Raw genomic sequence first — 27790 nt, forward strand, 5'->3', positions numbered from 1 at the left:
TCCTGATTTTATGATCTTTATTCAGACTGTTACAGTATCCAAATTGTAAATATTAATATGTAATTTTATTCTCAGTATCTACAACCTGCAGTTTTTTTTTTTTTACTGAAATATAGCTCCCAAAGTGGAAGTATGTTAGATCACCTACTACTGCAACAGCTGCAGATTTCTGCCTTAAAGAGGACATGTACCCATCCATATAACAATTGCAGTGCTGTTTTTTTTATATATATTAGAAACAGTATAGCTTTCTGTGGCAACAGCCAATGGAACAGCAAAATCTCTGTTTATTGTGATATGAGAGATGGAACTGAGCAGGGAAGCAAAAGTGAAACACTCGCAACTGTGCTTCTTATAACAGATGAAGCACAGTCAACAAAGTAAAATCACAGAGAGTATCTAAAAATCATACAAGCTTTCCAACCCTGCTGGTAAAGCTTCTCACAAACAGGACAAATAATCTTTAGAGACATGACAGACTTTTAGAGCTTTAATTAGGCCTCATAAGTACCATACACTTAGGCACAGTTTTGGGGAAAAGTTCTTGGTATTTTAGAATGAAATATTAATTCATTACATATGAATGGTATCAGAGACTGGCACAAAATGGCACGGGACCCGACTGCTGAACAATCCTTGCAGTATTCTAATGTCCTGGCCGAGTCAAAGAAAAGATGCAGTATAAAGCAGCTTCTTTTGACTTGGAGCTGAGTAGACTGATTCAGCCAAATATCATAGACATTACCATGTTAACCCCAAGTGTGCCAGTTTAAATTATTTCTACTACATTTTAATGGATATCTTATTAGCTCTGGGTAGTTATCTATTACTAAATACATTATAGTTTTCATAAAATTACTTTTAACTGCCGATTTGTTTCTTTTGCTTTGTCATTCACTGTTAGTGCTAGTGAGATCTCAGACCAGTGTTGTCAATTTGTTAAATTAAAGATAGCTATGAATTAAACCATGAAGCAGAACAGCTGCTTTAAAAGGAATAAAAACAAGCATCAAATAAAAGCACAAAAGTGATAACATTTTGGTGATCTGGCTTACTAAAACAGTATTCTCCCCAGACCCTTTTTAGCCAAGTGCATTACCTGGCATTTTTTGTTATCCACCTGTTTTACTCCCACTCCCAGCCTGCCCCAACATTGCCTGCCTTAAAAGAAGACTTTTTACAGAAGCCAGTAAGACAGTGTGCAATATTCACAGAATTCAAGAATACAGTACTACCTGCCTCTTTAAAGAGTGTTCTGTTACTTTTGGGGCAGGGCCTGGGGCACATTAGTGTTTATTTAGATAACCCATTTTCCCATCCAGTAGAAATTATAAACTGGTGTCAACCATAAATACAAATGTTTTTCTTTTGAAGATAGTGCATTATGATTGCAAATGTAACCCAACCAGTTGCAAGGCCTTACTAATTTTTGTTTAAATTGTATTGCAGTTGTGCCCAAATCTATATATTGTATGAAAAGTTATAGCTGAGTTTTATAAAGATGTACACTTTGGAATGATCAAGAGTTAAAAAAAAAAAAGATTTTTGTTATAAATACCAAAACACAACCAGAATTGTGTGACTACACAAATAATGCCAGAAACAAATACAATTAGCATAGAAAACAGAGTACACAGGCAAAGGTCCACAAACTGAACACTAGCATGTTCCCAAAACCTACATTAAACACAGGACAGAAAGTAAATAGTAATCACTACAAAATCCAATCTTGCAGACACAGTTGATGCATAGTGTATTAATAAAGTATACCAATAACTAGATATACCAATGCAACAAATAAACTTTAAGGAAGAAACCGCTAATGCTGTATTTAGGGTCAGCCTAGCTTTATGATCATACATGGATGAGGCTTTTGTTGGAGAAAATGAAATTTGCATAGAAAATGTTTTTTTGTCCTTTAGTTTGATCTCATGAGATGTGACCTACTAGTGCCACTAGCATGTCAAGATATATTTGTATGTAATAAATTCAGAATACTTCATGAACTTGAAAATGATTATCTAGGGAAGGCATTTCATATGAAAAATGCAGCTGGTTTTCAACCTTTACATTATATTTCTTCAAGAGCTGTACAAACTTCCTGTGCTCCTCCCCAATCCATGAACGCATAATGTCTCTAACTTGGTATGGTGTGACATGTGTGTGCACTGCAATCCCTGTCAGAGCAAAGGCTTTTAAGATTTCAGGATTTGTAATCCATGTGTCACAGCCACCAGAATGCCCCCCATCAAGCCAGTACATGGCCTTGATGTTCGCAAGGAAAGACTGAATATCCTTGTCTTTGATGGCTTCTTGCAGTTCATAAAGTAGTTGATTTAATACAACGCAACCTTTGCTGAATCCAATCACTGTAATAGACAATGAATCCTTTAAGGAAGGCATACCTAGATAAATTGTAGAATGGATTATATTGTCTTTTTCAGGACAACCATTTGTAGTGTATGTGGGACAAATATCCATTTTAGACAGATCATAATCTCTGTCCACACTGTATTTGTTATTCTGTGATACTAGAAGACTCTGGGCTGCACTGAAAGCATTGGTCAGCAGTGACTGAAGATGCTTAAATGCTCCCAGCTCAGTGCTGTGCTTCGGAGCCCCAAACATGTTGCTCTCCACAAAGTTATCGTAGCAGCTGAATTTGTGTAAGTGCATGCGAGATGATTTAATGATCCAGATGTAACTGTAGGGAAAGCGCTGAGAAAGCATGTCGGCAACATCTTCTAGGCTCCACTGTTTCCATCGGAAATTTTCTGGGTGGCTAGCCATCACATCACGATAATTCTGCAAGCAAAAGGCATCAACAGTCAGTTAGGTTATGCTTCATTATCTATGCCTTTAGTGGGGGGTAAAAGAAAGGGAAAAAAGCGCAGTTTTATTGACAAAGATCCATATCTATCCATGTCTACCACACATGGGTAGAGATATTTTATCTAGAAGTGTCAACAAAATTCTGCAGTATCACCACTGTTGCCAACTATTTCAAAGTATTATTCTCAGGACACTGTTGCTAGGCATTTATAACATAGGAACTACACAAAAAAAGTTGCATTGTTGGTATGGCTCATCGTTACATAAATTCCACTGCTATAAGTAGACACTAAGAAGCAACATCTTCTGATATAATTGGCATTCTTGCAATTGGTCAGTTTTGAAAACTAGGGGAATTTTCAACAACAGAGACAACATGAGGGACTGCCCCTAGTAAGGAAAGACAGTGAGCATTATAGGTTTATGGCCACCTGTGTATAGTTTGGGTGGCTGGTACTATTTTTGAGACACAAAAGTATGAGAACAGATGGAAGTGGCTCAGTCGCTCTTCTTCACTGATTTTATGGCAACCTATGACGAGTTTTTAGTCAGGAGCAATAATGCACCAGGATCACAGGATTATTGGTCCAAATGGCTTTCCATACCAGACCAGATGGTTGGGCAGTATGGTCAAAATCAGTCAAACTGCCAGGCCAAATTAGTGACTGCTATTTCTCCATTTGTTGTTAATACATAACACCCATATGCTAAACATTCTAATATGTCACACTTTTCAACACAGACTGGGCAATACAGCAAAGATGGTGTGTGACAACTTTATCCTGGGGTCCTTTATTACTTTCTGGCACCCATGCACAACCCTGGTAGTTAAGGTGTTTAAGCTTCTGGAAGACCTGGGAATCTGTTGCTAAACTACAGTTCCCAGAATCACCTATTCGGTCAGCACTCTTCCAGCTGTTGAACTACAGATGGGAGCATCCCTCTGCATAGCTAACCTCAACTCCTACAACTTCCTGTCCCCAGCTAAATGTGTTTTCTACTCGCAGCTTGCGCTCCATGCCTCAGGCTCCAGCTCACCTGCACATCCCCTGGGAAATAAACCACATGCTGGGGCTTTTGGCTACTCTCCCGAGCTGGGCGCAACACAACGTCATTGCACTTCGTAGCCTCGCAACCGGGCACGGCGGGCAACCTGTAGACTGCTGGCGAGCTGCTCACAGAGGAGACCCCCGCACACATGCTAATGACCCCTGCCACTGTGTGAAGCAGCAGCTTGTGGGCTGAGCGCACAGGCACTTGGTGCATTGGGCCAAACCTAGCGCCCAGTTCCTATGCCTGCAATGGGATTCCCAGTCTCGTTCGTGACGTCACCGCACCACGTGGTTAGCTGGAAAGTGGAGGGGAGAAGCAATTCGCTCTGGCGTTTGGGAAAGAGACAGGAGACCGGAAACAGAGGCGAGTAAGGTGTAGGCAGTGACAGTGCTGGGGTGTCAAGTGAGCCCGTTCTGCCACCGGGAAAAAGAACGGGGGCTGATTCCTGTGATGCTAGGATGGCAGGCATGTAGGGTAATAAATATCTCCTGAAACGCATGTACTTACCCCCTGGCTACAGCTAGTAACTGAGAAGATAACATTAATATCTGGAGGCGCAGAAACTCATCTCTTTTTCTCATAGGATTGCCGTCCTGCCCTCTAGAGATCGATTAGTGAATATGCTGCTTCGGATCTTACTAAATCAGGGGTCCCCAACCTTCCCTACTCATGAACCACTTGGGCAACAACACAGGCACCATAAAAGTTCATGGAGGAGCCAAATATGGGCTAAGATTGGCTATTAGGCAGCCTCTATGCACACTATCAGCTTACAGGGGGCTTTATTTGGTAGGAAATCTTGTTTTTATTCAACCAAAACTTGCCTGGTTTGGAGGCGCTGAGAGCAACATCCAAGGGGTTGGTGAGCAACATGTTGCCCCCAAGTTACTGGTTGCAGGCCTGGATTTGTGGCTAGGCCACAAAGGCCCGGGCCTAGGGCGGCAAACATTTAGGGGCGGCATGCCGCCCACCGCACCGAAGTTCTGCTCCCATACAGAGCAGCGGGGACCTCTCCCCGCTGCTCCGTATGTGTTCATATCGGCGCCCGCATAAATGCGCATGCGTGTGCTGGGGGGGGGGGGGTAAGTTGCAAACACGCATGCGCAGGGGGCGGCTGAGTGGGGTGGCCTCCGGGCGCTCGGATTTGAAATCCGGCGCTGACTGGTTGGGGATCACTGTATTATATGAACCCATTATATATTTGTACAAAGTAATCTTATACCTGGAGTCAGTGCCTCAGCCAGTCTGTCTTAACTGTGATACTTCATTCCCTGTATCTATGTTGAACAATGTTTATTCAGCTTTGTGCTTTGGGGGATTTGAGTTAACTGGCAAAATCAGCTTTGTAACCCCGAAGTTGGTTTACAATTAGATGTAATCCTTGTTATATCATGGAGAACAGGTCCAGATTGAGATTTAAAATAGGCCTTGGCATTTCAAGTATACAGAGGCCCAAACAGCCCCACCCCAACCCGATAAATATGGCCAGGGTTGGACTGGGGGTGTAGGGCCTTCCGGGTCCCCACACCCCCCAAGGGGCCCCGCCACAGCCCCCACTGGCTGCCTAACCCCCTCCCCTGTGTGCACACACATTATGCATAGTGTTGGCGTGTCAGGGAAGAGCTATTCGCGGACAAGCAAGTTCTGGTGGGGATTAGGTATGGGCCTGCGGGTCCCACTGAGTTTGTTACCGGCGCCCCCCTGGCCCAGTCCAACCCAAATATGGCATCCTACTGTAGCACCTCTGGAATTTGCCATAATCTACAGATAGGCTGGGCCAACATGGGAACCCGTGGGTTAAAAATCCCTGAATTAGAACTAAACAATCTGCCCTCTTGTGAGCTTTCTTAATTCCATAATGTCCTTTAAGTGTAAGGACGAACAGGGCAGTTCAAGGAGTTTTATTGGAAAAGCAAATTCCAGATCAGCAGATGGGTGACAAAACAAGTACCCCCTAATCATTTCTGTGGTAGTTACCTTAGCTCAAGGATTCACTTGACTTGACTGTCATTATATATCAATGGTAATTGCAACACATTACATAACTTACGTCTGATTAGACACAATGTATATATACAGGTCCTTTTCAAAAAATTAGCATATTGTGATAAAGTTCATTATTTTCTGTAATGTACTGATAAACATTAGACTTTCATATATTTTAGATTCATTACACACAACTGAAGTAGTTCAAGCCTTTTCTTGTTTTAATATTGATGATTGTGGCATACAGCTCATGAAAACCCAAAATTCCTATCTCAAAAAATTAGCATATTTCATCCGACCAATAAAAGAAAAGTGTTTTTAATACAAAAAAAGTCAACCTTCAAATAATTATGTTCAGTTATGCACTCAATACTTGGTCGGGAATCCTTTTGCAGAAATGACTGCTTCAATGTGGCGTGGCATGGAGGCAATCAGCCTGTGGCACTGCTCAGGTGTTATGGAGGCCCAGGATGCTTCAATAGCGGCCTTAAGCTCATCCAGAGTGTTGGGTCTTGTGTCTCTCAACTTTCTCTTCACAATATCCCACAGATTCTCTATGGGGTTCAGGTCAGGAGAGTTGGCAGGCCAATTGAGCACAGTAATACCATGGTCAGTAAACCATTTACCAGTGGTTTTGGCACTGTGAGCAGGTGCCAGGTTGTGCTGAAAAATGAAATCTTCATCTCCATAAAGCTTTTCAGCAGATGGAAGCATGAAGTGCTCCACAATCTCCTGATAGCTAGCTGCATTGACCCTGCCCTTGATAAAACACAGTGGACCAACACCAGCAGCTGACATGGCACCCCAGACCATCACTGACTGTGGGTACTTGACACTGGACTTCAGGCATTTTGGCATTTCCCTCTCCCCAGTCTTCCTCCAGACTCTGGCACCTTGATTTCCGAATGACATACTTTGGACCACTGAGCAACAGTCCAGTGCTGCTTCTCTGTAGCCCAGGTCAGGCGCTTCTGCCGCTGTTTCTGGTTCAAAAGTGGCTTGACCTGGGGAATGCAGCACCTGTAGCCCATTTCCTGCACGCGCCTGTACACGGTGGCTCTGGATGTTTCTACTCCAGACTCAGTCCACTGCTTCCGCAGGTCCCCCAAGGTCAGGAATCGGTCCTTCTCCACAATCTTCCTCAGGGCCCAGTCACCTCTTCTCGTTGTGCCGCGTTTTCTGCCACACTTTTTCCTTCCCACAGACTTCCCACTGAGGTGCCTTGATACAGCACTCTGGGAACAGCCTATTTGTTCAGAAATTTCTTTCTGTGTCTTACCCTCTTGCTTGAGGGTGTCAATGATGGCCTTCTGGACAGCAGTCAGGTCGGCAGTCTTACCCATGATTGCGGTTTTGAGTAATGAACCAGGCTGGGAGTTTTTAAAAGCCTCAGGAATCTTTTGCAGGTTTTTAGAGTTAATTTGTTGATTCAGATGATTAGGTTAATAGCTCGTTTAGAGAACCTTTTCATGATATGCTAATTTTTTGAGATAGGAATTTTGGGTTTTCATGAGCTGTATGCCACAATCATCAATATTAAAACAAGAAAAGGCTTGAACTACTTCAGTTGTGTGTAATGAATCTAAAATATATGAAAGTCTAATGTTTATCAGTACATTGCAGAAAATAATGAACTTTATCACAATATGCTAATTTTTTGAAAAGGACCTGTAATATGTCCAGAACAGAGAACTATCAAGCAATTATCAAGGCATTTATGAATGTATTTACTTTATACACATGTTTATAAAATTTGCAAACCATCTATAAGATATAGTATAAGATATTGTAGGCAAAGGCACCTTGTTGGATTCACTAGCATAGGGGCCACACATAAAGATATAATTCAGATCACAAGGTGGACATAACTGAATTGGGATAAAGCTGGCCATACATGACTAGATTTATTTGGTTATTTTGTCTATACTTCCTGACCATCAGGGGACATATGCATAGGCGGAGGGTGACTTTGGGGAGGCTAAAAATGGCCCATACACAGACTGACCTACAGCTAATGTGACACTTAGTGGATTCGTTGCTGGTGTAATTAACCTCCCAACTACCTCTTGCCGTTCCCACTGACTCCCAGGGATACTGTACAAAAGTGCGGGTGGGGGTGCTTTTTTTTTTTTTTACCCTAAAATGCTTCATAAAATATTCATACGTGCACTTCTGTTAGGGGATCTGCAAACATTTGTGTTTGTGATCAGTTAGCTTAAAGGGGTAGTTCGCATTCGAATTCACTTTTATTTTTAATGGTTTTTCAGTTATTTAGCTTTTTGTTCAGCAGCTCTCCATTTGGTATTTCAGCAGCTATCTGGTTGCTAGGGTCTTATTTACCCTAGCAACCAGGTAGTGGTTTAAACAAGAGATGGGAATATGAATAGTTAAGGGGCCTACTTGGAAAAATAAGTAATACAAAATTATAATAATAATAAAATTGTAGCCTCACAGAGCAATATTTTTGGCCCCCATTTGAAATCTGGAAAGAGGCAGAACAGAGGCAAATTATTCAAAAAAATTAATTAGGAAGACCAATTGCAAAGTTGCTAGGAATAGGCCATTTTATAACATACTAAAGGTTAACTTAAAAGTGAACCACCCCTTTAGATGTGTTAATGTTAGTTTTATAGCAAGAAAGGCAGTGGGTACTGACTCCCCATTATATACAGTGAGACGCAGTCCGTATTTACAAACCCAGCACATTATATACAGTGAGAAGCAGTGGGTACTGATGGCAGATATTCAGGCCCTGGCACTATAACACTGGCACTGATACACAGCATTGGCCCCACTGTAACTTACTATAAATGAACAAAACAATGACAAAAATAAAAAAAAAAATAGTAAGTGCAAAAAACAACAACAAATATATAAACACACAATGAGCTTTTTCAGAGGGAAAGAGTTACCCTCCATGTGTTAGGGTAGGGGATAGATTATAAATTATTATAGATGTCAGGTCAGTACCTGGGTATAGTGCCTGGGTATAGTGCCTGGGTATAGTGCCTGGGTATAGTGCCTGGGTATAGTGCCTGGGTATAGTGCCTGGGTATAGTGCCTGGGTATAGTACCTGTGTATAGTGCCTGTGTATAGTGCCTGTGGGATGAAATCTGCAGCAAAAGTTGAGAGTTGGTTCTTAGGTAAAGTTACAGCTGCAGATTCTTCTTTTCAGTCTTCATTTCTGCACTGTTTCCCGATCCCTGTGTGCATCTGTGCTCTGATTGGTCAATTTTACTGTCTGTCAAGGAAGCTGTGCTCTGATTGGAGAATCCAGAAAAAGAAAAATCCAATCGGAGCACAGCAAAACGGGCTTGAGGAACTCATTTCCAGGACAGTGCAGAAACGGAGTAAGGTGTTTTTTTTTTTTTTTTTTTAATGTGCCAAGCATGTTTGGGGAGGCTTAGCCTACCCTAGCCTTATGGAAAATCCGCCTATGGACATATGGCTTTTTAGGGGCTGTTTCAACAGATAATTCTGGTGGATTAAGGATTATCTGTATTGATGGAAAATTACTTCCATTAGCCAAAACTAAGCATAAAGGAGCCACAGCTTCACTTCCTGCAGTTTGATTGTTTAGGCAGGTAGCCTGAACAGAACAGTATAAAGATGGCCATACAAGTTTATGGGTACCACAAAGGCAGGAGGAGGAGGAGGTTATTCTTCCACTTTACAGAGTGCTGGTAAGGCCCCATCTAGAATATGCTGTGCAGTTTTGGTCTCCAGTACTCAAACGGGACATTATTGAGTTAAAGAGGGTCCAGAGAAGGGAAACTAAGCTGGTAAAAGGTATGGAAAGTCTTCGTAATAGGGAAAGACTAGCCAAATTGGGGTTGTTCACGCTGGAGAAGAGGTACTTAAGGGGTGATATGATAACTATGTATAAATATATAAGGGAATCATATAACAGTCTTTCTAATGCTTTATTTGCCAGTAGGTCCTTCCAGGAGACACGAGGGCACCCATTCTGATTAGAAGAAAGGAGGCTCCATGTAAATATTCGAAAAGGGGTTTTTTTACTGTGAGAGCTGTGAAGTTGTGGAATTCTCTCCCTAAATTATTTGTACTGGCTGATAAGTTAAATAGCTTCAAGAAGGGGTTGGATGGCTTTTTAGCAACTGAGGAAATACAGGGTTACGGAAGATAGTTCATAGTACAAGTTGAGCCAGGGACTGAGGAGTGAGCTCCATTCTGCTCTGCCCCCCTGTTTATTGTGTAGGGCAGGTAGTGGGACATAATAGGAAGAATAAAAAATATTTTCCAGTTTGGTAAGGTTCTTTAATAGGCAGCTTAATATGATATAAACTTTTCAAGTATTCCTTCTGATGGTATAGTTTTCATTAAATGCCACTTCTAATTCATGAATAAACATTAAACAGATGTAAGACAATAATGACGCTTATATAACATCACTTGTAACCTTTAGTCAAATTACAGCATTAGACCATCTGCAGCAAGCACTTAGTTTTCACTATAAGTAAAAATTGATGGTGCAAAATGCTGGGAAAGCCCAATAAATATACACAACCGCACAACTTTCACTCCACACACTCCTGCAATGGTCGTGCAGACCTCCCTAGAAGGAAGACATGCATCATACACTTTAACACAAAATATTAAAGAAGCCACAAACACGCAACACGCTACATAACATGAAGGCAGGAAGCTGATCCCCTTTATTGTGACCACCAGTATATCAGTGTTATAGAGGAATAAACCCTCCATTCATCAGGTTTAAGCCCCACCAAAATGTTAATGCATAAGTGGTCAAAATTAATGGGGTAAGATCCCCACTGGCAAGTTTAATTGAATACTTCGAGTACTTAATACTCTGTGTTGCAAAGTACAAAGTACTTTCAGCAGGACAAAACCAGGCCTGGACTGGCAATCTGGCACCCCCCCCCCCCCCATTGATTTAGGCTTTCCTTCTACTTTGATACATTCTCTACTGATAATAAATAAATAAAATAATATACTTTATGTTTAGCAAACTGCAATGTCATCGAGCAAGTTGGGACAGCGTTTAGCAGCATGTCTTTTAAACGTGTCAGAGGCCAGGAAAAAATACGTTGTAGAGAAAATTGCAAGAGCTGCATTGTATGACAAAAATGGTAAGTCTCTTTGATTAAAGTTCAAACTAAAGAAAGTTTGTAGGAGGAATAATTATTTTTATTAGATACTAAAAATGCTACATACTCCCTCATTGTAAAATGTTCAACCAGTATTCAGTAATACTCAAATGACACCACTAGATGTCACTGTAGTGTATTGAGACATAGAAAAAGCATTTTCTGCTCATCCTAAGTTTATTTTATTTATTTTGTGCCTGCTTGATGTTTTGTATTTTATTTTTATAGTAAATGCTTCTTTTTATTTAAAGTCACACCTAAACCTGGCCCTACTCCCGTCTTTAGAATTATTACTGATGGTATGCTCATTAACCTTGTAAAATTTGATATCACAGTCAAACCTTTGACTTTTTTCAATGCAACATCCAAAATCCATTTTTTTCTTGCCTCATTCTAGTTCTTGCTCTTATTCTATTGTTGGTTGAGTACTTTCACTGGCCTTTCAAAACCCTTAAGCCTGCTTCAGTCTGTCTTATACTCTGCAGGTCTTTCCGCAGTTGAAATCTGTGTCGTGGCTACCCATTAAGCAGTAATGACTTACAAAATCCTTCTCAAAAATTTCAAACCCTTCAATTCCTCTTCTCCTCACATTTTAACGTTGTAATACAATCCTACATTCTCAAATTTTGAGGAAAGGTGTGCACCCAACTTGTGCACAAATTACCAAAATGGATCCTATCTTGCTTCTGTTTTGGTGCATCGCACACAAGTTGCAGTAGACACAACATACCATGTGTGAGATATTAAGCTGGAATTTTAGGGAATGTTTTGTAGAAAACATGTTGATTTGTGTTTGAGTCCTACTGTCATATCCACTGTATGTTTCTTACATGCCTCCCACCACTCATAATACAATGCTCCTAAATGTAGACAACATTGTATTCTTTGTACACTGCATTAGAGGTCTTAAACAACCCCTGTTTGAATCTCTTGTGCAGCAGTTCCCTTGTGTGTTTGCCCACTATCAGGGCTTTGCAGTCTGCCTGTAATAGCAGTTCCATCCGTAAAAAACATAGAGAAAGATGAGTTGTACAGCCCTGCTTTAAAGTATATGTTGCTTCTTGCTGCCAACACCTAGTATATTTGCTAGGTAGTAATGCTGGTTCTCTAGGGCTTAGGAAATCTACTTACTGAATTAGGATTTGTGGGAAACATTTAATTTAGTGTAGAAAGCACATTTAACTGTGCTGTTCTATTTCTTTTTACAACTAAATAGTTTCCATGCTGGATCTCAAATAAATATGCCTTTACTTAACTTTAAACTTGGTCTGTTTTAGTGACATAGATTATCTTCTCCACTCTTTTCCCTATTGTAACTATCTGTTCCCACAGAGTATCCATGGTTTCTTGTCATTCATGTTCCATCACTAAATAATAAACACCGTAGCATCCTGCAGTACAAAAAGGTATAGATGAGAAATGAGATAAAATATAGAGCCCAGAGCAAACAGAAAAATGTGTGTATCCTTTTTTGGATCCAGTTTTCTGGCAAAAATATCATCTTTTTAGTTTATTGATGCTCTTCCTTTTAGTGCATATGCTAATTGCTACCCATACTATGTAGAAGTATTAAAAATGTACTTAATGTACTGGCAAATTCTTATGTCAGTTTGTCATGAAATCTGGATTATAATACTGGTTTGGATTGAGAAACCAAAACGGAATGTTAACATGCCTCTTAGACTCCACAAATTATTTTCTTAGGTCTTTTGCAGATATTTCCAAAACCACAGAAAGTATCAGCATATCAGTGCTTATTGTCATTCTAGCCCCAACAATGTTTGTCTGCATTATATTTTTGTTGCATGCTTGTTATACTCCATGAGATTGAAACATAGTTTATACAAATATATATTTGTCTCTTTGTCTCTCACCCATTATTTCTCCCCCTTTCTTCTTAAACCATACTGACTAGGAAATAATGATTTCCTTCCTCAGATAGTGCTCTGAAAGAGCTATTGTCTTGAACTTTTGTATTGCCCATAAGTTTTTATGTGAGCCAGATTGACAGAATCATTGTCTCATCACTCACAAATTAGATACTCTCATTTAGCACATAAAGAAACACTATAAAGAATATTTGCTAGAAAACGCCTCAGGCTTTTAATTTTTATTTTTTACCAATTTTTTAATGGTACAAATTCTCATTCACTAATATGCAGCTTATAATCCGCATATTTGTGTTTGTGTGTATGGTAGGGGGAGGTGGCAATACACTTTGGGATTTTTTGTTTAGTAAGAATTCACTGTTCGCTTAACCATGTTTTATTATTAACAACAATATCAGTTGTGCAATTTAAGACATCTGGATTTGTGTTTTGCACCTACCAATGTCCTAAATATTCTCATAACCAAATCTATTAATTAAAGCTATTCCCTGTTTCTGCTTAAGCCCAAAATTAGAATTATAAGTATTGGACCTATTATTCAGAATGCTTTCAACTTGAGGTTTTCCAGATAAGGGATCTTTCTGTAATTTTAATCTCCATGCCTTAAATCTGCTACAAAAAAAATATTCAAACATTAAATAAATCCAGTAGAATTGTTTTGCCACCAATAAGGATTATCTTAGTTGAGCTCAAGTATAATGTACTATTTTATTATTACAGTGAAAAAGGAATTACATCATTTTTATAAATTTGATTTTTTTTTTTAACTTAGATAATCACAAAAAGCAAAGAAGTTGATTTGGATTAGTACATCAATAACTGAATTTTTCAGATTGCTTTGGTATAATATTCAATATTATATATCTATGTTTTATACAAAAGTATAAAAAAGGAAATATAGAGAGAAGTGAGTTGTACAAAACAAAACAAAAAACCCCCTAGGAAGATGGAGATAGTGGCAGTTTGTTTTTATAACACCCTTACATTGCTCTTGGTTATGTTGGGTTCATTAGGTCCTTATATTGATGAAGTGTCCCATATTTTATGGTACTGATCTAATGTATTATCCTTTTCAGCTGCTACGCCTTCCATAATTCCTCTATTTTCTATTTGTGTGATGTACTGCTGGATAGATGGTTGCATAGACAATTTCCAGCTTTGGCTATCAATGTTGTAGCTGTATTGAATATGCGAAATAGTAGCTTTTGAGTAGACTTGGTATATGGGTAGATTTGTAGTAATGCAATTTCCGGTTGGACGGGAAGGTCTTGGAATGTTGAACCGTATGAAATATTTATTGGCAGTAAAGGGTTACTGTGGGACAGTGCCACCACATATGTATTAAAGATCCTTGGCCTCCACATCCTCTCCAAAATAAAGTTGCATATTGTTGATTTATTTTTGCTATATGTTGTGACATGAGTTGCCATCAGTAAAGGAGTTTGGTATGGGTTTCTATATGATTAATGCATCTGGTGGCTCCTTTAGAAGTATTGAGGGCTTCTTGCCATTGTTCAGTGGTAAATGTTTGCTGTAATTTATGTTCTCAATTTTGCATGTTTTTTGTCTGCTTGGTCAGGCAATAGTAGTTTGTAATGGTTTGATATAAGACCTCTTCTGTTCCAGGCTTTTTTGCAAAGGTGTTCCATAAGAGTGAGGTGGGTGCTGTCTTATGGTCTCGGTAGGTTGATTTGAACCAGTGAACCACCTGTATATATGTATAATAATCTGTTATATGGTATAATCTGGTGGTTTTCTAAGAGTGTCTCAAAATATTTTAGAGTATGCAGAGAGTATAAGTCCTCTAAGGATTGAAGTCTTTGATTTGCCCAATGTGATATATTTAAGTTTGGCATCAGTTGATTCAATGCTGATAGTGGTAACAATGGGGATGGAAAAGTTCCTAGTTCGTGCCTTGATATCACTCTATGCCAATTATGTAATATTAATTTAGTAGTGGGAAATAAGTTGGAAATGGAAGGTTGGTTTAGGTAACCAAAAATATGAGTTGAGTCTGAGGTGTGTGTGTAGCTCATTTCATGGTCTTCCCACTTTCTGAAACCTTTGGGGCTATGCATAGGAGGCAGGCTATATAATAGGATTTAATGTTGGGTATTCCCAGGCCACCTTGTGGCCTTGGCTGTTGTGCTAGTTGAAATTTTAGCCGTGCTGGTTTATTATACCATATTAAGTTGTTTATAGTCCTTTGGAGTGCATGAAAGTATTGATGCGGTAGATGGATTTTCAAGGTTTGAATAAGTATATAATATGTGGCAAAACAGACATTTTAATTGATACAATGCACCCAAACCATGATAATGTTTTCTTATGCCATTTGTTGCAATCTTGTGTTATTGTCTTTATCAGTGGTTGGTTATTCAAGTGGTAAATTTGTTCTAGGTCTTAAGAAAATTTAACACCTAGAGTGGATGAACATTTTTAATTTTTGCTGTGCTTAATGCTTGAGTTTTTGTTGTATAAATTTTATACTGTGAAATTGTTTGAAAGTGTGACAATGCTCAAAGGAGATTTGGTAATGTTATTATGGGGTTTGTGAGCGCTAATGGGATATCATCAGCAAATAGACTGATAGTAGGCAAACACCTGTTTTGTTTGGAATTCGCCTAATGTCTGTACCTGATTTGATTTAGTGAGCTAGGGGCTCAACCATCAAAGTGAATATGAGAGGAGATAATGGGCAGCCCTGGCATGTTCCGTTTGAGATCCGTTTTGAGAAGGCATTGGACGGGGTCCCAGATGCATTAACTGTGGCCGAGGGAGCTGAGTAGAGTGGTTTGCCTGGTTTTGGAATTGTCACAATGTTTGCTTGTAGGAATTCTGGATTGATAGTTTCTTTATTTTTAATACTGTTTATTAGTTTATATATATAGGTATGGCAGAAAAATTTATTTACAGTGTTTTTAATAACTATTTGTAAATCCATCAAGGCCTGGTGACTTGCTGGATTTCTTTGTGAGTAATTTAGCTATTTAAGGTTTCAGTTTGTGGAGGGTTGGGTTTTGGTAGTTGCATTGTTGTAAATAAATCTGTATCTTATCTATGGTATGTTTAGACTCTAATGGGTCATTCGTTAGATTAAGATGTAATTGAGTTTCGTTAGATGAGAGTAATATTTAGTGAAATGGGCTGCTATGTGTTTAGGGTCTGTAATTTTTGCTGTGAGGGTAGTAATGTAGGGGATTCGGGACTATGTTTCAGTTGAGAGCCAAGGGGTTAAAAATTTGAATCATTTGATTACAATAGAATCTATGGGAGATGGCCTTCCCATAATTTGAGGCTTTTTGAATAAAAGGTTTTCAGGATAATAGATCCTATACCTGTATCATATTTATGGTCTGTTTAATTAGCTACAATACCATTTATTATTTGACTGCATAAAATTTTGTCTATAATAAGCAGTTTTGTTTTTTATGAATCGTCCTATCCTAGACCTTTATCAGACATACTTTTCTGCTAATAATAAAAGCAGGGGGACCGAGAAGCTGTTGGCATATGTGAATAAGTTTAGGAAAATTTAAAACCATTTTTATCAAACTTTTAATTAACTTTATCAAACATGTAATGTTTAAATTCTCAGTAAATAATAATTGTTGTAAAAATATTGTTACAAGAAACAAATATATAATATTCCATGACCTGTTGTAAGAGACCAACAGTAATGAAACCAACCCCTTCACTGGTTACATTTCTTTGCTTCTTGAAATTCTTAAAAGTATACTAAAATCCTATTAAAATCCACAGGAACGTGCCTCTACTTTTCAAGTTATAGGGTCAAAACCAGGCCCTGAGGGGGTTGTTTGGGCCTCTGTGTACTTAAAAATTCCTGGGCCTTTTTTGAATTCCATTCCAGTCCTAGTCAAAGCTAAGTCATTCTGTATGCTTTGGCACAATATGCCCATTTTACAAGCCATGCCCTAAACCTTCTAGCTTCATTGCTGGTGTGCTTGAAGCCCACTATGTCCTGGAAGACAAATTTCTGCTGAAAAGTAGACTTAAATCCAAAACTCTTGAAATGGTCAAGAATTGGGTGATGGTCCTGTATCAAGATGATGTGAACATTTATTTTGTAATATCTACCCCAACAGAAGCAAATTATAGGTGATGGAGTTGTGTGTTACTTAATTTGGTTTCATTCTCTGGGCCATATAGGTATGCAAATATTCCGGTCTGCTCTAATTTTTGCAGAGACATCAAAACATTAATACCCTGCATTACTGTGCCCTATCCCTCAGCTAAGGAATGGAGTGTGGGTTCACACTGACTGCCAACATTATTTTTATTTTCCCTCATTTTCTGGGTATGTCATTTCCCCTGGATTTTTACTCTAGATTTTTCCTCTATGTACTGACAAAACCAGTATATACCACATGTGCTTTCTCAAATGGAAATAGACCCACACACTTGACCTGTGTCTTTGTTTACAGTAGGAATGTTAAAGTAAGTATTTTATGGTATGATGTGTTTTCTTCTACTCAATGTTATTAAACCCATACTAACAGGAAAAAAATCCTATTAGGGTCTGCCTTAGAGTAAATAGTTCCAGGGCAGTATTTACATGTGGTGATCGTGGAAGAGAGGGTTACGCCCTATCCCACTCAGTGCCGATTATAATTTAGCTGCAAAAGTTTGCTGACAGACTTGGCAAAATGTCTTTTTAAAAAAAAAAAAAAAAAAAAAAACTTTATTATTTTACTGGGGCTGCCACACTAAAGCTGCCAACCTAGGCACTTTCCCTCAGGTGCCTATGTAGAAAATACGACCCTAAATAGTTCCACGGGAAACACAGTGTGTCCCTCACCATTTAGATGGAGAATGGTCAGTTCAGTGCAATCCTCTGCACCCAATGCAGCTCAACCCAGATCCAATACCATTAAGGCTGGCCCTGGTGCACACGTGAGTTTGCATGTCACACATGTATACTGCTTAGTAAACGCACCCCCTTAAACTGTTTCTATTCAAGTAGTGTGTCTGGTTTGCAACAGGAAACCTGCACATCAACATACAAAAAAGAATTTATTGTAGTGTTTTGTTTCCTTAGTGAGCCTCCCATGTACTAAAATCAGCCATGCGCAGGCTTTTATTTCCTGGCTCCTCACTAACTCTGTAGGATTAAGTTATTAGCCTAGTGATTAAGCGATTGAATTTAGCAGTCTAGCAGCCGTGTGCCAGCCATGTGCCGGTAGGATACTTTAGGCCTTACGCTTTTTTGCCTTATTAGAGGCTGCAGTTTAAGTAAAATTATAGCTATTATACTCCATTAGACAGACAATACAATTTACTTCTGCAGAGAATCACATTGACAGCTTATGCATGCAATTTTTTTTTTTAGCTTTTACATGATCTGTATGGAAATTCAAGAAAATGTGTATCTCTAAAAGCATATTGCAGAAAAAAATAACATGCCCCTTAACTTACATCATTACTCATGCAAACTGAGGCCCCACTATATGTATGATAGTAGGCAGATTCTAACTCTGTTGCAACATCCACACACAGAAATGTCTAGCAGATAGAAGGTCATGCTTTAAGGACAAGGATAGGTTTAGGCATGTCAGCCTGTTAGGCCCCCTATGATTATAATTGCTGACATTGGTACAGGTATAGGACCCATTATCCAGAATGCTCGGGACCGAGGGTATTCTAGATAAGGGGTCTTTCCATAATTTAGATCTCCATACCTTAAGTCTACTAAAAAAACAATAAAACATTAATTAAACCCAATAGGATTTTTTTTGCATCCAATAAGGATTAGTTATATCTTAGTTGGGATCAATTACAAGGTACAGGTATCGGACCCGTTATCCAGAAAGCTCCGAATTACGGAATGACCGTCTCCCATAGACTCCATTTTAATCAAATAATTAAGAATTTTAAAACTGATTTCCTTTTTCTATGTAGAAATAAAACAGTACCTTGTAATTGATTCCAACTAAGATATAATTAATCCTTATTGGATGCAAAACAATCCTATTGGGTTTAATTAATCTTTTATTGATTTTTTAGTAGACTTAAGGTATTGAGATCCAAATTACGGAAAGACCCCTTATCCGGAATACCCTTGGTCCCGAGCATTCTGGATAATGGGTCCTATACCTGTACTGTTTTATTTCTGCAGAGAAAAAGGAAATCAGTTTTAGAATTCTGAATTATTTGATTAAAATGGAGTCAGTGGGAGACAGGCTTTCTGTAATTCGGAGCTATCTGGTTAACGGGTTTCCAGTAAGGGATCCCATACCTGTAGCTTTTTCACAGAAAAACGCAATAGCTGGTGATACTCACGTGTCCAGGGAAATTACAGATTTCCTGAACTTGAAAGTCATTGGACCAAATTTGCTCCAGTGTATTGCCTACATTCTGCATACCTGTGATTACTGTTCCTCTATCAATTGTCCCTTAAGTTACTTGATTTAAAAGCTTCAAAATCAGAAACAGAGAGATACATTTTATATTTTAAGATTTCTTCAAAATTTTGCCTGCCTGGTCACTGCTCCAGCTGTTGAGGTTTACTTCACGGTACCTAATTCAACGTACCTATCTAGTCCTTCCTGTAGGACAGGGATCCCCAACCTTTTATACACGTGAGCCACATTCAAATGAAAAAAGTGTTGGGGAGCAACACAAGCATGAAAAAGGTTCCTGGGGTGCCAATAAGAGCTATAATTGGCTACTTAATAGCCCCTATGGGGACTGGCAGCCTACAGAAGGCTCTGTTTGGCATTATACTTGGTTTTTATGCAAACAAAACTTGCCTCTTTACCAAAAATTCAAAAATAAGCACCTGCTCTGAGGCCACTGGGAGCAACATCCAAAGGGTTGGGAAGCAACATGTTGCTCATGAGCCACTGGTTGGGGAACACTGCTGTAGGACCACCAGCACAGGGATCTTCTCACCAACATAGACTCCTTTGCTACCCCGTTACATCCTGAAGTCCCTCTTTACAATCCTTACAGTCCTGTCCACATTTTCTTGATTTGATCTTGGCAATTATGAGCCAATACATCAACCTTTGGAATGCCATCACTTATTACCCTCATATTTATAACTGTATTAAATAGGGATGCACCGAATCCAGGATTCAGTTCGGTATTCGGCCAGGATTCTGCCTTTTTTGGCAGGGTTCGCCGAATCCACAGTCCTGGGCGAACCGAATCCAAATTAGCATATGCTAATTAGCATTTGGAAGAGTTACATTTTAGGGGAGATTTTTTTTTAACTCTTCCCAATCCTAATTAGCATATGCTAATTGGGATTCAGTTCGGTATTCGGCCAAATCCATCAGGGTGGGTTTGGGGGTTTGGCCGAACCCAAAAAAGTGGGTTTGGTGCATCCCTAGTATTTAACCACACAATTAGATAATAAGCTCCCCCATGTCTAAACATTTGGCATATAATCTTTAATGTAATTGTATAGATTTTAGCAGTTATTTATGGTCTTTTCATTGTATTGTTCCTGTCTATGTGTTGTTTGGAATATACCATTGTGCTTACTTAAATAGTGCTATATTAGTATACATACCTACTGACTTTGGGAACTTTTACTCACTAACAAAATAGTTTTTTTTTTTTAAATATTTGCACGCGAGATTAAACTTTATCAGTATTATCCACCTCTCAGGAAATGGAATTTGTTTTGTAATTGCAGGTAAAATGCATCCAAATACAGCAGTGCTGAACATATTTTCAGATTATGACTACAACCGATCCGTTATCACTATAGCAGCTACTGCTGAACAAATAGGTATGTAGCATAACATGCCAGTGTGTTTAATTTTATGGTTATGTGCAGCATTATATGTTATCCATCCCCCTTAAGATAATCAATGTGAAATCACAAAATGGTTCCCAGGATTTACAATAACATTATTTCTTCCCTCTTGGTAGCTGCTGTTTAAAAAGCCAGCCTTACTGGTGCATTTATAAAGTACCAGGCGCAAGTACAGATGGACCATGCAATAACCCAGGGCTGGAAGGGGCTTAATCAGATCGGGTCCCGTGATGAAATGTAAGGGATGAGGTTGAGAAAGAGCTTAGAATGGGTTTAAGATAATCAGAAATGGGATTGGGGTGGCATGGGCCCCATCATGCCATAGGACAATGCTGAAATCACCTTTACAAGGCACACAGTAAAGATTTGACAGGTCTCCCAATCATTCTGAAAACAGATCCCATACAATATAATCTTCATAACTATGGTTTGTGGCAATGGCCAGATTATATTCTCCTGAATTCCCTTTCATAAGATTCTGACTCCTTTGCCTCAACAAGGCTGAAATCAGATGTTTAAGACAGGGCCTACTGAGTAGTGATATGACGGTCTGCAGGTTCAACCTTGATTCAAGCTGAAACCTGGCCCACTGTTCCTCAGGGGCCTCAAGTGTGACTGTATAAAGAAGCACTACATTGTCACTAGGGGGTTAGGACAGAACAGAGAGGTTGGGGAGTGACTAGACTTGTGGCAAATACAGCCTGCCACCCACCCGCAAACCTGCCTCTGGAGGTAACTGGTCAGCCAGAACCCACCTGACAGATGCAAAGAAAACACAGCACAACCTTAGGCCACTAGGAAAGAACTATAGTGTAAATGTGTACAAAATATTAGTGCCAAAGTATAATCCTTAATTTTCATTAATAACAATAAGTTGCAGCTTAATTAAAAAGGCATAATATCCCATAATGTTCTTGACCCTGGGCCCCACTGGTCTTGCTGCACCACACAATAGATCAAAGAGTAACCGAAACATAAATTCTACGGCACCAACAATTCCAAGGTTGATGCCATAGACTATACATTTTAGGGTAGTCAAGTGAGTAAATGGGAAGCATAGCTCCACATTTGATAATATAAGAACTATCTAAAAAAGCCATGTTTGCTGTAACAGCCTGGGGTTACAGGAGTCTCCTGACATTAAAAATTACAGATTAAAGACCTGTGACTTGATATACCATGAAAATAATCTCCCCTATTCAAGAGCAAAAATGTGATTTTATATTTTTATACATTTTGAGTAAATTCTTATCCAAGTATACTCTGCTCGATATTGCATATTGTTTTCAGGCAGAATGGCAATCATTTTTGAATGACAGTATCTTCAATTCTTGTAACCACCTCTTTGAATTTGTGGGTACCATGATCTGGGAGAATTTGGACAGCGTTTAATATTGAGATGCATGATATAGTGGCAATAAGATTTTCCTAAATGCACAGGGAAATAAAGGCTGCATTAACTGCTGTCAAATGATGTGATTCTGTGTTAAAATTTGTGTTATTTTAGAGTGAAGAGTAAGAAGAAACCCTCGGTTGCTAGGCAATGCTATGCAGTTAGTCAGTGGATGTAATTAATGGCCTATAAAGAGCCTTATCACTTAATAAATAAGCTTGCTGTTGCTTTAAGAGCTCAGAAGAACATTTGTTACAATTATTTTAGCTGAGCAAGTGAAAAAACAGGTCCCAAGGGAATTAAAAAAAGATGTTAATTAAATTACTTCATTTGCTCAAGAAATGAGATGCTCATAAAATGTTTAACTCTTGAAGACACTAACAATTCATTTCCTTTTCTTGTTTAACTCTTGTCAGTGACTTGGCTAGTCGGTCTGATACATAAGTGAATTATATAAATATATAATGCTGCATTGTCAAACCTTATTTATTTATGAATACATACATAAATACATAAATTGTACTTCTTTTTCTTTGCCTTGGAAAATGTTTTTTTGTTCATGAGTTCTTTACACTATTGTCCAAATGTAATTACAATTAATGTTAGGGCAGCACTAATAGAAAGAATGTATTCACATTGTGACTGCCAGGAATCTTATAGAAATGCTTTCCCAGCGCTCTCTCTCACTGAAGAAGGCCAATTATTAGGGTAGGGGCCAGATCATCTTGGCCAGAGAGTATAGGTACAGCTATTGTTGTACTACACTGCACCATTCCAAGAGAGACAAACTGTATGATCATCGGTTTGTGTGCACCACCTACATTAAATAATGTATCTAGATTCAAAAATCTTTTATAAAATATCCACACACTTTTGTGTTATATTTATAACTAAATCCATCTTTAAGTTATACCTCCCTTTATCCCTCCAGCTAACTATGAAGTGATACCCAGTCTACCATTCAGAACTCTGTCTGCATTTATCTTGCACAACTAGTACATTTTCATGTCTGTCTACCACACAAAGGTATCATAATGTGCTTCTTTTCCTCCCTATGCAATTTCAAACATACAGTGTCCCTTTTTCTTGCCTTTCCAATCTTCAGAATTATACACTACATATTCAACAATTATTTTCAATGCCTTGTTATGTAGGAAAGTCAGTGCTATCTGCATGCATTGAAGGCTTTGCTTCCATTGACCTAGCTGAGCATGATGGAATACATCCCTGTCTTGGAGCTATAGACCTTGTTCCTATTTATCCACTGTCAGGTGTAACATTGGAAAAATGTGGAGAAGTGGCCAGGGGTGAGTTTGCATACTATTTTTTTTAATAAAACAGAGGAATAAAATTAGTACGCATTAGAAATACTAAAATAGAAGACATTAATATAAAATTCAACTATCTCAAGGGGTCAGTGACTTTAAAATTGGTGTGTGTATGTTCTATTAAATCAAGATTATGTTGTATAATTATCCATAGAATTTGTCTTTTTTAGTCTTGAAGCCACTAGATGTCACTATTGTATTCCTTCTTAGATACAATTTGCCTTTTAGCCATTCTTGTCAATAATTACATACAGAATAAACTATTATAGACATACTACAGGTCTGTTTCAGAAATTGGCAGGTACTTAAAACTTCTTTAGTGACAAAAACCAAGAGGGTGCTTGTGCATTGCACTGCATCAAAGCTGATTGTGGCTGATCAAATAGTAACTCCCAGTTGACTGAGACTTGGGAATCTTTTGTAGTTATATTGCACAAACTCTTAAATGTTCTGACGTTTTTTTCTAATATATATATATATATATGTCTATCATACAATGTTTCCAGACATTGCTGAAGGGATGGCCACTTCCATTCCAGGATGCAGTATCTTTCTTTTTGGGTATGCTGATTTGCAAGACCAGAAAAGCCTAGCTGAGAAAAGAAGAGATTTGGGTTGGTTTAAGAACAAAACAGGTATTGATTTAAACAAACTAAAAGCTGATGTTGGAGCACAGCCATCAAGGAGATACGGAATAACAGGTTAGCATGACAAAACATTAAGATTTGTTTAGCCTCTTGTAACCTCGCACAAAGCAGAAGTAGAAAGTTAAGCCATAGCTTTTTGTGTGATATATACTATATTAGGGCTCATGTACCTCCACAAGTGCATTTGCCAGTAACATCACTTTCATAAATGTGCTTGTGCCAAAATGCATTCCTAGTATTCTGCCTCTCTGTTCCAATATGAGAACTGTTCACCTATTGACATAGGGGAACCTTGGTGCTACCACCACCTCCACACTTCCAGGCGGTAGGTCCAGAGTTTTCTCAGCACCTTGCACCACAGTTCAGCTGGGTTGAAACAATAGGGAGCATGCATCACTCACACTCCAAATAATGCCAGGCAGACTTTTTGCAAATTTTTGCCACAATTGTGTCAAGAGCATGGCCCCTTTGCAACCACATTAAACTATGATTAAACGGTGATTTGGCTGGGTTAAACTAGTTTATTTCCATACTTGCAGCATGCTTTAGGGAAAATGTAATGGTTGCTAAAGCAAGGAATCGTTCTGTAATTTTACTGGTGGGTATGCTATATTGACGTGCATGGACAAAATGTTGCTTTACCTTGTCAGAAGAGGAAGCACTTGCACTTATTTATCATATACTGATGAAAAGGTTCCCTGTAAGCAGTAGCCCAAATATTTAACTATACATTTTTAATAGTAGAAAAATTAGAGAATCAAAATACTGTATACTGTATTTTCCATTGTAACTTTTTTAACTGTTAATGTAAATTTATTAGCAGTGTGGCTTAAAATGGGGAAATAAAAATGTGCATCATATGAAATTTAGGTAATTTTAGAACCCAAATGTATAAGCTTTGCATATAAATCGAAGTTAACTTTATAGAGATTTTGGCCACATTTTCTACCAGCTTAGTGACAAGTTCTGGAATACGTCAAATCTTTCCTATTGTACAGTAATTTATCAAACTAATTTTATTCATGCTGTGCAGCAATTCATTTGGAAAGAATGGTGGTATCTTTGGGCGGAATTTGCATTTCTGTTACAGATGGCAAATATCATTCCAAAAAGACAGCTTTTGGGATGAAACCCAAAAAAAATGAAATTCTTATAAAGTGCTAATTTATTTTTTAGAAAAGGGAAATAAGTCCCAGGGCTCCTTATGACCTTGAATACATCAATGTGTTTTCTGGTGGTCTAGCATCATAGGTGCAAAGGAAGATGGCTGCTTTCACTGTTGTAATACACTTTACATGGGAGAAAAGTACATTTTAAATGATTTATTATTATTGCTATATTATTAATTACATAGGTACTCACAATACAAAGACTTTTGGAGGCAATCAAACAAGCCTTGTGATTCTTGAATTCTAATCACACCTATATAAGTAATACCCTTCCTGTTTTACTAAAATACCAGACTTATGTGGAGCCAATACATTTTTCATAAATAAGAGCTTGCTTATTCTTTTTATTATTCACTTATGCTGAATAAATGATTTTGATTCTGAGAGAACTTGTTATGAGGGAACAATAAAAACAGCATATCCCTTTGTGCGCTTCACCCCACTCCCCTGTTTTTGCAGTGTTCCTCTCCAGTGTTTTGTCTACTGCTTACTTGTGTATATGGATTCAATAATAATGCCTACCGCAAACATCCTTGCCATTGATGTTCTAGCATAATCAGCTCTCTTAAGGCTGACTCCATATTTGTCTTCTGAAACACAAATACAGTAAAGGAACATTCTGGTATGGTATGGTAAAATTTTCAATTGAAAAGATTATTTCCTTACACTAGGTATTTTCCATCCCAGGTATTTTACATTATGGACAGGCTAACTGTTTAGTAATGTTATAGATTGTTAAAAAAAATTGTTATATAGAAATCAAGCTTTGATCATACTTTCTGAGTGTAAGTGTAAATGTTTATTTTTTTAAAAATGATCAAGTGGCAATAATGTATAACTAGTCACGTTTCTGTACTTGTAGGTGTTGGTGCAAGTCCTTATGTGATGAACTGTAATGTGACTCTCTGCACTCAGGATCTGGCAATCGGAAGAGCAATTGCAGCTGCAATTCGCAGCCGCACAGAAGGGGGTTTAAAAGGAGTGCAAGCCATGGCCTTCCCACATGATGGTTTGGTAGAAATAGCTTGTAATGTTGAGAGCTTCAGTGATGCCCAAGAGTCCAGCTTTACAACACATGTGAAGAAATATATTTCCTATAGCATTTGTGGGAAGGCATTTTCATACATGTCTCCTCAGCATATAGAGGCTCGAATTAGGGAGCTGGCCACACAGCATGGTATTGAGATAGCTGGGACTGCACTTGTTGGCTTTTCACCTCAAATTTGTAAAAGCACTACAGAGTATGCTTTATCTCATGGAATAGCAGAATTTTGGAAAACAAGAAAAGGGATTTTTATGTAAAATAAAAAAAGTACTAGCTTTTTAAAATGAAGGTCATTTTGCAGACAATTTTAAAGTGCCAAGTTCAAAGCAAATTTGGTTACCATGTCTCACCTTTGGCATTTGCCCACAATTAGTGATTAGCGGACCTCTGCCGTTCCACAGAAAAATGAGCGAAACAGCAAAAATATGCAAAACATATTGAAGTCAAGGGGTGTTTTTTCACAGCAACTTGCCATTGTATTGGCAGGTTTTGTTTTTGTATAAAATATGAAGAACAGAAGATTTTTTTTTAAAACTAACCTTCCACTTTGTTAAGAGACTGTTCCTTTTGTATCCAGTACACAAAGATAGAATTCTTACCTATGTTGTCATGTGTTAGTGATATCGCCTTATAAAATGTTGGGGGTAATTTAATACACTTGTAGCATAACATTTGATTAGGGAAAGTAAGATTAAAATGTTCTGGCTCCTTTTCCAGAAATAATAAATTACCAAGACTTTTCCAGAAAGGTTTCCAAATTGCTTTTCTCTCTTGTATTTAAAGAAAACCATAAAGGCTTTAGTGAGTGCAAATAAAGGAAAGAGAAATTGAAACAAAGTACCACTAAAAATTTACCTGCTATTAACTTAGGGCCACATTAACTGGAATCACTTTTTAAACCCACAAAATTTTGAGGGAACTATTTTCTTAAAGGAAAGGGAGAAAACCACACCAGCTCAGTGTAGTTTCGAGGGAGCGATCCTCTTCAGCCAATTGTCATTCTTCAGAATCCTAGGGCCGGCACATGCGCAATAGAGTGAAAATGCCAACCTTCTTGTTAGAGTTCGGCCTTTCACTCTGCACATGTGGAAGCGGTGCAAAGACGAAAGAACGAAAAGGATCTCTCCCTTGCAGCTACCCCAGGCTGGTGCAGTTTTCTCCTACCAGAAGCACCAGCCTGTGGTAAAAGGTAAGCTTTATGATCACGGGGGGTGTCTAATATTTGGCACCCTGCAGCGATTTTTACCTTTCCTTCTCCTTTAATGAGCCATTATACCAACCAGTTTTGGATTATAAGATTACAGCAACAAAGAGAGGCTTATTAACTATTTTTTTTGGGTTGAGTTATTCAATTGGGTCAGCACTCATGGGGGCGTAGGAGATTGTGTGACTTTCACATGTCTGTTTTATGTACATATGAACTTTTATATAGCTCACTGTATATAGTGTGTTTTAGGTTTATTCTATGTATAATATTTTTTAAGCAATGTCCAAAGGTGGTAATCTAGACAATATTGTCCATGCCGACTAAT

General features: G+C 38.5%; 2 protein-coding genes across 8 annotated transcripts; one reads left to right on the forward strand and one right to left on the reverse strand.

Moving 5' to 3' along the window:
* Positions 1–4117, reverse strand: c2orf69 (chromosome 2 open reading frame 69). 2 transcript variants are annotated; one of them, XM_012970432.3, is made up of 2 exons: positions 3871–4117; positions 1–2805 (listed from the first exon to the last, which is right to left on the reverse strand). In XM_012970432.3, exons 1-2 carry the CDS (start codon positions 4096–4098, stop codon positions 1990–1992), a joined length of 1044 nt encoding a protein of 347 aa, XP_012825886.1. In that variant the 5' UTR covers positions 4099–4117; the 3' UTR covers positions 1–1989.
* Positions 4107–27790, forward strand: LOC100127872 (uncharacterized loc100127872). 6 transcript variants are annotated; one of them, XM_031892486.1, is made up of 6 exons: positions 4107–4247; positions 10866–10983; positions 20554–20649; positions 23224–23376; positions 23904–24098; positions 26076–27790. In XM_031892486.1, the coding sequence occupies exons 1-6, from the start codon at positions 4125–4127 to the stop codon at positions 26513–26515; spliced, it is 1125 nt and encodes a 374-aa protein (XP_031748346.1). In that variant the 5' UTR covers positions 4107–4124; the 3' UTR covers positions 26516–27790.

Source organism: Xenopus tropicalis, chromosome 9 (genome assembly GCF_000004195.4).
Source record: "Xenopus tropicalis strain Nigerian chromosome 9, UCB_Xtro_10.0, whole genome shotgun sequence".
Lineage (NCBI taxonomy): Eukaryota > Metazoa > Chordata > Amphibia > Anura > Pipidae > Xenopus > Xenopus tropicalis.